General features: G+C 42.4%; 1 protein-coding gene across 1 annotated transcript; it reads right to left on the minus strand.

Moving 5' to 3' along the window:
- Positions 1 to 2,135: 2,135 nt before the first annotated feature.
- Positions 2,136 to 3,016, minus strand: LOC127753162 (uncharacterized). Its single transcript, XM_052278632.1, has 2 exons — positions 2,734 to 3,016; positions 2,136 to 2,501 (listed from the first exon to the last, which is right to left on the minus strand). Exons 1-2 carry the CDS (start codon positions 2,930 to 2,932, stop codon positions 2,443 to 2,445), a joined length of 258 nt encoding a protein of 85 aa, XP_052134592.1. The 5' UTR covers positions 2,933 to 3,016; the 3' UTR covers positions 2,136 to 2,442.
- Between the last annotated feature and the right edge of the window lie 9,429 nt (positions 3,017 to 12,445).

Below are 12,445 nucleotides of genomic sequence, written 5' to 3' on the forward strand. Positions count from 1 at the left end.
CGCACCCGGACAGGGAGGACTTTAGTGTCTTGAGGGCTGTCACCACCTCTACACCCACCTCACAACTATTGTGGGATGCGGAGTAAACACCGGAAATTAACTACCTAGACACCGTGTCTAAGCAGATTAATTACTTACTTTAATGTTAGCTACACACCAAAGTAAATCACTATATTTTTGTTGATTATAGTGAATGATGCTCCCATACTCTGAATAGGAACTAACCAAGAAATAATTCTCACCGAACAAAACTAAATTACTCAAAAGATAATTCTATTATGATCAGAGTAATTAACAGAGTAGAAAAAAAATAGGGATAGGATTACCGACAACTCCAGAATTCCTCCGACTTCTTATACTCTACTCTCTTCCTATTCTTGTATACTCCCTCTGTGCTCGTAAAGGAAGTCGTTTAGGACAATGTTTAAGTCAAACCTTGGGATTATAAATCATAAATAACTCTCAAGTCGTTGAGTTTGAAAATGTAAAAATTATATGAATAAATTTGTCTTGAAAAATACTTCCATAAAAGTATACATATATCACTTTTCAATAAATATTTTTATAGAAACAAGAAGTTAAAGTTGTGTTTTGGAGATCGTGTCCTTGTCCAAAACGACTTCCTTTACGAGTACGGAGGGAGTACAATATAGTACAATAGAGCCTCTATTAATTCAGCTCAAGCTTGGAGTGTGTGAGTGAAGTGAAGAAGTAAAGTCTTTATATAGAGGCAGGTATGACGGTTATAGAACGTGAAAAGTCCGTTTTGCCCTTCATCCGCCATTCAGGAGCTCATCTGGACCGTCCACGCAAAGCCCCAGATCGAACGGCCGTGGGAATGGTTGGCCCAACAGGCCCAGGTTTTGGCCTATTGTCCCTCCTCCTCTTCTATCCATTATTGGGCGGTCGACCAGCTCGTCGTGATTAGTCTCACTTTATTAATAATTTGACCTAATAAACTGGTGTAGTTCAGGTGGATTGGTTGGGCCTGTTGCAACATGGATTTACCATTAGGCAGCGATATTTAATCTTGCTTAATTATATATATATTGTTTTACTTTATTCAAATTATGATTTATAAATGTTGCTTTTATGCAAATATCATATAGCCATTCATTTGTGAAATCTTTGCATCATACCTTTCCCTTGGAATGACATCTTGAGTACGGTGGTTGGTACTCAGTTTTGCTTTATTTTTCCACACCCTAGAAGCAGAGAATTTTTCAGATGGTGAGTTCTACGAGGATTAGGCTTGTTCTGACGTTGAGGATTGTCTGTGGTTATGGAGGATGCTACGCTACCATGAAGATCATAGTTTAGCTTATTTTATCTATTTTTCCGCTGTGTTTGTAAGACTTATTTTATTATTTTTGTAAGACGTGGATCTATGTATCAATTTGTCGTTTGTGTAGTATGGCTGGTCCTAGACATAGGTAATAATACACATTCAGCTTGAAATTTAGGTTGTCGAATTTCTGGGCGTGAGACGGCAGAGACAAGACAATTGACATGACGGATTCAAGGGTAGTTTGGTAATATTGTGAGCCCATCCTTACACTGTAAAAGGAGGGGCTAGTAACTGTTTAAGGGTCTTGAGGTCGATCTTTGAGAAGGCATGGGACATCGCCATACATTGCCTGTAACTCCTCCCTTAGGCTAGAAAATCCATCTTGTACTCCGTCGACCGGCCTTCCCTCCGGTCGTCGGCCTAGGGGAGTTAGTGAAAGCCAAAACACAGGAGTAGGGTATTACACCTCCGGGTGGCCTGCACCTGTATAAACCTCTTTGCCACCCACCGCGAGGCCAACTCGGGCCCTGCGCAAACTCGTGCTCTCGTCCTCCACCACACCTCGTGCCACCTACCATGCCGCCTCGGCACGGCCACCGTCCAGGCGCCAACAAAACACCTGGCCCAATCTCCATTCTCACGGGGAGGGGTCTCCACTCCTTGCTGACCGTGGTGTCGCCCCCACGACAATAGCAGCCGAGAAGTTGACCAAGTTTCCTTCCCCCTTTTGAATTCCTACTAGGATTCGGAATATTGTTCATCATGAAAATCTTAATTATCTCCCATAGTCTAAAACTCACAAAAACATCAGAAATTCGCTGAGAATAAAATATGTAAAGAACATGCATACACAAATAATAATAATCATGTTGCAATCAACTGCTAAGGTCAGAGACCAACAGATGACACAGTGGACAGTGCTATGGCCTTATTAAAAGTAGCAAGAGGAATTACATATGCTTGTGAGTGCACACACGTGCACACATGCACGACATACATATAGTTGAGACCAACAGATGGATTGACTATAGGTCGTCCCATATGGTCAACAATTTATTGGAGACAAACATTAACATAACTTGGCCATAACTTTAAGCAAAACAACATATGCTTATGAATGGCATTCAGGCTGGTAGCAATGCGAGCATGTTGTTTTAGGCTTGTCCTTCTTCCATCTGAGCAAGAACTCCCATTTCGTCCATCTTAGCAACAACTGTCAAATTAAAATATGGAAATCCCATTAACGCATGAGTTAATTTTTTAGTGGAAGTAGAGTATAAGTTGTCTTCAATATGCCTGAAGTTGTGAGATGGGGAGTGAAGTCAACAAAGTACAGTGACGAAAATGCATGGAAGGCCACACATATGTATTAGTCCATGATATGCTGCAAAGTTTGTATGTACATATAAAAAATGGATTGAATAGAGTGAGTTTAGTGAATTTACCAGAATCGGCCAGAATACATGGGAAACAACAAGTGTTCTTGCAGATTGTGTCGGAGCCACCAGCAGCAATACAACCAAAACAGCATGCTTTTGCCCGGGCGGATATGCAGCAGTCACATTCTGCTGCGGAGTTGACAGTGAGGCTCAAGATGACCAGGCACATGATCACCATCAAAGTGGTAGTCCTCTTTCCCTCCATTGCCTCCTGCTACTGCTGCTACCTTCCTTGGTTACCTAGCTATGTTTCTTAGTTTTTTGTGTTGAGAGGTGATTCTTGAATGGAAGTTGTTGCTGCTATTTATAGGCAGATGCGTTATGTTATGATGTGGATAAGGTGCAAATGGGTCGTCCTGGTATGGATAAAGGTCCGAATGGTTGCCTACTTGTATAATATACCTCCATTGTATATATGTATCCTATGCATGTATACAGTAGATGGATGTACATGTTTGTTGCACAATATCTAAAGAAACTCTTGATATCTAGTCTTGCTTACCAAGTAATTTTACATTTGCACATTTTCGCCGATGGGCAGAAGTGAAGAATTTTGGATACACTTGGCTTGTACCCGTCAGATCAAGGTAAAAGGAAACGAGTAACATTGTTTTAAGCGTACTATGGAGTAGTCCTACATAAGATAACTTAGTTGAATTTGTAGCACACTATGGAGTAGTAGACGTGTTAGTACCATGGCTGGCTTGCATGCCATGTGAGTCTATGTTAGTTTAGTTAGTCTCCCAACGTGGGTTAGTGACTGAATAGGTTTAGAAGTAGTATTTTTCTAGGTCTTGCTAGCTTGCCCATCCAGGTTGATGTGTGTATATTATCGCACAAGGTCGGGAGCTTTTTGACAATTTGGTACTGTACTTCCTACAAATACTATCTCTGTTTCTATAATTAACATGCATGCACGTTTTTGACCGAAAGAATTTTGAAAGAAAGAATAAATCTTATATTTAGTAATTGGAGGCAACAATAAAGCTTCCACATTAGTTAATTGATGTCACATAATTTTTCTAGCCCGCGCAAGTGCACGGGTTGATGACTGGTAATACATAATTAGAATTGTTGTATTCGGATTGAAACACACTTTGTAATGATGCTAATTTTCTATGAATTATATTTGTAAATTTAAACTAATTCTTGGTCAAAGATAAATCTTAAAATACATGCGTACCGTATTTATTGGAATGGATGGGGGTATGTTGGTGCCAATGAATCTTATTGTTATCGAACTACCGCTTGATGCCCTTGTTTAACTACAGCTGCAAGAAGCGTGTAGCATGAGAGCCTTTAATGTATTAGTTTTCCACACTACTACAAAGAAGGCCTTCAGTGCCGTTTGGGGAACCCCCTTAGGTGCCGGTTTTCCTAACCGGCACCACCAAGGCGGCACTGATGTGTAAAGATTATAGGTGCCGGTTCCTAAACCAGCACCTTTGAGGTTCACGAATAAAAAAAAAAATCCACGGCACGAGCCGATGCGTCGAGCCAAACAATCCCTCCTCCCACATCCACATCCATCCACACCACAGCAAGAAATGAACAAGAACAACCAAATCATCATCCATCCATCTCATATCATTCATCCAACATTCATCCACAACACAACGCAACATTCATCCCAGATGCAATAAAAAAATTCCACACCTCGCCAGATCATAGGTATGTCGTTGTCCCGCCATCGTCGCCGTTGCACGGTCGCGTAGCTGCCGCCTCCCTTCCGGATCTAGAGGAGGGGAACTCGCTGCCGCTGCTTGTGGGGCGCCACCCGTCGCTGCCGTCTCCCGCTGCCGCAGCCGCCGCCTCCCTCCCGCCGCCGCCTCCCCTCCCGCCGAATCTGGCGGAGGAAAGGGCGCCGCCGCCGCCGCCCATGGGAGACCGCCGCCGCCGCTACCCGCGGGTCACGAGAGAGAAGAGAGAGAGAGAGGCGTGCAAGGGGATGAGACCGAGAGAGAGAGGCACCAATCTTATCTCCTTGGCCAATCTCCTCGGCTCAGGCTCAGTTTTTAAAAGGTGTCGGTTTTTTCTACAAACCATACAGTATAGGTGTTGGTTTTTGTAAAAAAACCAACACCTATAACCACTTAAAGGTGCCGGTTTTTTGTGTTTTCAATCATGGAGGTGGAAAAAAGCCTATAGGTGCTGGTTTTAGCACTTCCGGCACATATAGTGCCAACATCTATTTGATGTTTTGTAGCAGTGCCGGTCCCGATCCTGAGATGATGTCTATTTGGGAGGAGCAATATGTACATATGCATGCATCACACTTCAGCATTTTTGTCTTTTTTTCCTTGGAGTTTTAAGAATGCTTATAATTAGGGCATGCAAGTTGATCCATTGGTATATTCGCAACGCCATGACGAAGGCTATGAAAATGACAATGACACATGGTTGGTAAGAGTCCTTTAGGTGCCGGTCCGGAATTGGCTTTAGGTGCCAGTTCCGAGAGAAGGGGCACAAATGCTCCTTGACTTTTGGTGTGCTGATTATATATCCATGTAGTACTAAAAGAAGTTAATTGCCATGATCCTGATCCCATACAACCGCAGGACATCTATGGAGTATGAACCAATTATTGCTTCTGACGTACTCCTCCGGTTTCATTTTAATTGACGCTTTGGACAATGACACGCTCTACAAGATATACCTTTGACCTTATTTTTCTATTATAATATATACAATAAATAAATGCATGTTTACTTTTATTATAGTGTTTTGAAAGACAAATATATATATATATATATATATTTCTAGTTTCTTTAAACTAAATATTTTTAAAGTTATTGATGGTCAAAGTTATAAAAGTTTAACCTCAACCTTATCCAAAACGTCAATTAATATAGAACCAGAGGGAGTACGCACTACTACAAACGTACGCACTCTTGCTCGTCGTTGTACAGAGAACACTTGCATGCATATAATAGGTCAGGAGGAACTGGCCAATATGCAATTAATCTCTCCTTTGATTAATAGTCTCCATAATTTGATTGATGCTTTTGTACTAATTAACTACCACTAGTAATGCTCTTATACCAATTAAGTATATGTGTATCAACATAGTTAATTAATTCCTAGCAGTCAGGAGTACGAGGACAATGATCGACTGGCCTAGCAGACTCTTGCTTATGGGTGGTTTATATATATATATGTGTCTCATGAGATGATCAAAACTGTGATGGCAGATTAATGTTTATTTATGCTTCTGGCTAATATGTTATGGCTGGTTGAGGGGCACAGTTGGAGAAGATAACCTACCACAATCCTCCCATCTTGCCATTTTTGTCGCTTCTGGTAGGCCAATTAGGGCTGCAATGAACCGTGGACTTAATCTAATTAAATAATGAAATCACAGGACAGTAGTAGACCCTTGCTAATCCCGGCCCTCTGGCCAATTATTCATTGATAATTTTGATAATGACACAATCCCTAAAATTTATTTTGACCTGATCGAATGCCATGATCATATGAGTGTCATGAAATATATAAGTACACACGAAATAATGGTCACCACTATAATGACCCTATCTATATTTTACTAGAATATTTAAATTAATATTTACAACACTTTATCTAGTCACTCATGACATAAAATAAATTGTCATGTAAATAAATTGAGCTTTATATATATAATAGGTTTATGTGAGTGTTTTAGATCAATATTACACCAAGTCTCAAGAATACCTACCCCCACCCAAAAAAAATGTCTCAAGAATACCTACAGGGAATAGAATTAAATAGATTAATCCTATCCTTGTAAATTATACTGCTATACAAATAAACTCGATCATGCCATTGTATTAATAAGGCCACACATTAGAATATTTTAATTAAAATTATAAATATCAAAGCCTCCAAGCTATATAGGAGAATTTTTGGATGATCTAAGGTAAAGTAAATTCATTTGGGGAGTAATGAATAATCAAATAAATAAATATTCAAATAAAATATTTGAATTCTTAAACCCAAAATGTATAGAGCTATATTTCGTTCAATTTCACGAAAGGGCCTGTGGCCTAGTGGTTACAAGAGCCTCAGTAGCACCTAAGGTCCTGGGTTCGACTCCCTATGGGAGCGAATTTTTTAAGATTTAACAGCGTTGTGCTTTCAGTGGTAGGCGACGTACCCGTCGACAGCGAGGCGCCTGTGGTGACTTCGTCAATCTCTCCAGAATTTGCCGGCCCAGTTTTCAAAGATGCTCATAGGGGTAGGGTTTGCGTGCTTGTGTTCATAGGGGTGAGTGCGCGTGCGTTGTGAGTGTCTGCATTGTACTGTGTAATTCTCAAAAAAAAAATATTTCGTTCAATTTCCAATCACAGCCATATTTGCAGATTAACCCCTCCATCGTTCCCTTTTTCCTTTCCTTCTTCTCTTTTCTTTTCCCGGGCCACTATTCCTTGCCCACTACCTGTTCAATCTGGGCCCAAGCTGCGCCTCTCTTCCGTGCACCGCATTGCACCTGTGCCGTGTACACCGCACACGCCCAACCGAGACATCGCACCGGTTCCTCACCCGCGCCCGTGCCCGTACGACGCTCCAAGCCCCGTGCACCGCATCAAGCTCGGCCGTGCGACACATCCGTCCGGCCTGTGCCACGTCCGCATCACGCCACTCCTGTGCGCTGCACCGTGACCTTCTGTGTGCCGCGTCATGCCAAAATCGTGCCATGCAAAGTCCGCCCTTCCACCATGAATCCCGACCTCCAACTGCTCTCCTGTTTCCCTCCAGGAAACACGGTGCCACGCATCTCATCGCGCCGTCACCATCCCATCACCCATTGCCTCGCCATCAATGGATAACGGCCGTTGCCTCGCCCCTCGTCACCCCTAGACGCCCTAGCACCGAGCTGGCAGCCCTACACCCGTGTCTCCGCGCCTAGCCATGAGGCCTACAACCCTAGCGCCACCATTGAAGTATGGTTTGTTGTTTGTTTGATTTAGTACTCATAATGCTGCTTGTATTTAAATGTATGTTTGGTGAACTGAAACGAGATATGGTTAGTGTTGTCGTAGTTTTAATAGCGACTCTTTGTCCTTGTGAGTTAGGTTGTCTTTCCTCAGCTATACTGCCTTTGGTGTGGCTATAAGTCTCCAAAGCCTGAGAAAATAAGGAAAGTGATAGCAGCCGAGAAATTGACAAAGTTTCCTTCCCCCTTTTGCTTTCCTACTAGGATTCGGAATACTATTTGGCATGACAATCTTAGTTATCTCCCATAGTCTAAAACATGCATACACAAATAATAATAATCATGTTGCAATAAATTGCTAAGGTCAGAGACCAACAGATGACATAGTGGATAATGCTATAGCCTTATTAAAAGCAGCAAGAGGAATTAAATATGCGTGTGAGCGCACACACGTGCAGACATGCACGACATAAATATAGTTGAGACCAACAAATGGATAGACTATAGGTCGCCCCATATGATCGACAATTTATTGGAGATAAACATTAACATAACTTGGCCATAACTTGAAACAAAACAACATATGCTTCTGAATGGCATCCACGCTGGTAGCAATGCGAGCATGTTGTTTTAGGCTTGTCCTTCTTCCATCTTAGCAGCAACTGTCAAATTAAAATATGGAAATCCTATTAGCGCATGAGTTAATTTTGTAGTGAACAATGATTGGCCTAGGAGAGTACTCTTGCTTATGGGTGGTTTATATATGTGTGTCTCTTGAGATGATCAAATCTGTGATGGCAGATTAATGTTTATTTATGATTCTGCTAATATGTTATTGCTGCTTGAGGGGCACAGTTGGAGAAGATAACCTATCACAATCCTCCCATCTTGCCATTTTTGTCGCTTCTCGTAGGTCAATTACGGATGCAAGGAACCGTGGACTTAATCTAATGGCAGGACAGTAGTAGAACCTTGTTAATCCTAGCCCTCTGGCCAATTATTCATTGATAATTTTGATAATGATACAATCCCTAAAATTTATCTTTGACCTGATCGAATGCCATGATCATAGTATTATGGAGAAGTGTTTTAGACAAATCTACCAGCACCATTATATTTACACAGATTTCTATGTTTACATGCATGCATGCTCATGTGTGTGTCTATATATATATATATATATATATATATATATATATATATATATATATATATATATATAATTAAAATGACTATTAGCTTGTGGTTAATTAGCACCTCAACTCTCATGTTTCATTTGCTCGCTTGAGATAAAAATCCAGGATAAATTAACCGATATTTTCCATACCAAATTAAGCTAATATCGTCAACAATTTTTAAAATGGAAAAATCATCAAATATTGTGAATATACCAATGGATCAACTTGCATGCCCTAATTATATTATGAGCATTCTTAAAACTCCCATGAAAAAAAAGACAAAAATGCTGAAGTGTGATGCATGCATATGTACATATATATTGCTCCTCCCAAATGGCTGGGAGTCTTAATGAAGAATCAGAAGAAATCATTTTTGTCTGTCTTGCATTTTTCATGTAAATCCAGCGTGTGATTTCAGTTGGTGAATTGAACTTGGTCACCTGGAGCACCTTTCCAAAACGTTTCATCTCTGTACAGACTCTAAAGAAACTAGTTGGCAAGTTATTGTTCTCTACCCCAGAAAATATCAAGACAAGCAGCTAGCAACTTATGAATATTTTTTAACTAATTATCCCCATTGATCAAGAGCCGATTTAAATTAGGAAAAACACGAATTACCCCCAGAACTATCGACGTCGACCGAATTACACCTCCGAACTCGAAAACTAGACATTCTACACCCTCAAGTATTGAAACCGGACAAATAACCCCCCAGCTCAATCCACGGTAGTTTTGGTCCTACGTGGCAGTCAGCAATTCTTTCAATAAAAAATGGTGGGCCCCACAGGTCAGCAATTCTCTCTGTACTCTATTTCTATCCCAATCTCTCCCTCAATCTCTCTTCTCCCTCCCGTCACAAAGTCACCAGCACGTATGGCACGCGGGCGAGGGTGGGCCGCCGACGGAGGAGGCAGAGCTCACCGGGCGGTGGGCAGATGTGGCGGGGGCGCAGCTCGCCCGGCCTCTTGGTCATCCTCATTGACCGACGACGTGGCCACCGCGGGTGGGAGGCGATGCCAACTTCCTCCCCTCCCACCGCAACCGTCGTGCCCCACACACCACCCTCCTACTCATCGTCGTTGTCCATGCCTGGACCACGCCACCACGCTCCAGGCCTAGCGACACCACGCGCGCACGAGGGGACACTCGGCGGCGGCGACAGTGACCGACGACGCCGTGGAGGAGGGCATTGGCGGCGGCGACGTGGAAGCAAGCGTGTGTGGCTGGCGACGGCGATGTGACGACCGTCTGGCTCCGGCCCTCCTCATGCTCCCCCATTGCTCTCTTCCCGCACTCTAGGCCTAGCGGCACCGCGCGCACATGAAGGGGCACTCGATCGGCGGCGGTGACAGCGACCGACGACGCCGTGGAGGAGGCATCGGCGGCGACAATGTGGGAGCAAGCGTGTGTGGCCGGTGGCGGCGAGTTGACGACGGTCCAGCTCTGGCCCTTCCCATGCTCCCCCATCGCTCTCTTCCCGTGCTCCCTTACCTCGGCTCATGCGGCACCGCACGGAGAGGGAGAAGGCTGGGCAGGTGGCCAACGCGCGTCTCCCTTTGATACTGCCCGAGACCGGCGGCCATCGCGTGTCTCGTCCCCAACTTCTGCCGCTTTTCCTTGTCCTCCCTAACCTCGGTGGCCTCCGGTGGCCGGTGTCGGCGAGAGAGAGAGAGGACGGGGAGAGGTAGAGAGAGAGGATGGGAAAGATCTTACAGTGGGTCCCACTGATTTTTTTTAAAAGAATTGCTAATTGGACTGCCACGCGTATGATACTTAGGACCAAAACCACTCCGGATCAAGTCGGGGGGGGGGGGTTATTTGTCCGGTTTCAATTGTTGTGGGTGTAGAATGTCTGGTTTTCGAGTTCGGGGGTGTAATTCGGTCGACCTTGATAGTTCAGGGGGTAACTCCTACTTTTTTTTCCTTTTAATTATAACGTGCCAAAAAGTTTCAGCCGCCAATGACACATGCATAGACAAATTGATGTACTACAAAAATGCATCTACTAATTGATTAACAAGTCGGCAACATCCATATGGACTAACCACATATATTTATATATACATGATCCTAGGTTCCATCCATGAAGAAGTAAACATCATCTCATATAAAATGTGTGCACTTTTCATCATCAATCAAAACACTGCTAGCATAACAAGTGTACAACTAAACAAATAATTTGGAGTCCATGAATGCATGAACAGCCAACATGGGCACAAGATCATATCATCAGCTAACCAGGAAAAAACTAGTTTGATTCCAAGACGGAAATCAATTAACAACCGACTAATCCTGTCAAAGCAACGTTTAATTATTTACTAGTATACTCCAAATGGATCCATTGCTCTTGACCAATACTGAATCCACACAGCATGCACATTATGCATGGACTTTGAAACAAGCTGACATATTGCATCGATTTCTCTCTGACAAAGGCATGCGTGCTAGTAGTTTGGAATAAAAAAAACTAAGGATATACTTTTATAGTATTATAGTAAAAAGAGATACTAGCAAAGTAATTAACATACAAATGCTTAATTAGGTACTAGGTGGTAACGAGTAAAAGTACCCGTCAGATTAAGGTAAAAGGCAATGAGTAACGCTGTTTTAAGCGTATATGGAGTAGTCCTACATTAGATAACTTAGTTGTGTTTGTAGCGTACTATAGAGTAGTAGACGAGTTAGTACCATGGGTGGCTTGCATACCATATGAGTCTATGTTAGTTTAGTTAGTCTCGCCAATGTGAGTTAGTGACCGAATAGGTTTAGAAATGGTAGTCTAGCTAGCTTGCCCATCCAGGACGGGAGCTTTTTGACAATTCAGTACTGTACTTCTTACAAATACTACCTCCGTTTCTATGAGTAACACGCATGCACGTTTTTGACCTAAAGAATTGAGAAACAAAGAATAAATCTTATATTTAGTAATTGATATCACATAATTTTTCTAGCCCGTGCAAGTGCACACACGGGTTGATGACTAGAAATTAATACATAATTAGAATTGTTGTATTTGTATTGAAAAACACTTTGTAATGATGCTAATTTTCTATCAATTATCTTTGTAAATTTAAACTAATTCTTGGTCAAAGATAAATCTTAAAATACATACGCGCCGTATTTATTGGAATTGATGGGGGTATGTTGGTGCCAATGAATCTTATTGTTATGAAACTACCAGTCGATGCCCTTGTTTAACTACAGCTGCAAGAAGCGTTTAGCATGAGAGCCTTTAATGTGTTATTTGCCCAGACCCGATCCTGCATGATGTCCATTTGGGAGGAGCAATATGTACATATGCATGCATCACACTTCAGCATTTTTGACTTTGTTTCCTTGGAGTTTTAAGAATACTCATAATTAGGGTATGCAAGTTGATCCATTGGTATATTCGCAACGCCATGAAGAAGCAATAAAAATGACAATGACACATGATTGGTAGTAGTCCTTTAGGTGCCGGTCCGGAATTGGCTTTAGGTGTTGGTTCCGAGACCGGCACCCCATAGGGGACACAAATGCTCCTCGACTTTTGGTGCCGATTATATATCCATCAGTACTAAGAAGTTTTGGTGCAAGACATAATAGCAGTTTTGCAGTTGTAGTTAAACAAGGGCATCAAGTGGTAGTT

This window comes from Oryza glaberrima, chromosome 10, assembly GCF_000147395.1.
Source record: "Oryza glaberrima chromosome 10, OglaRS2, whole genome shotgun sequence".
Classification (NCBI taxonomy): domain Eukaryota; kingdom Viridiplantae; phylum Streptophyta; class Magnoliopsida; order Poales; family Poaceae; genus Oryza; species Oryza glaberrima.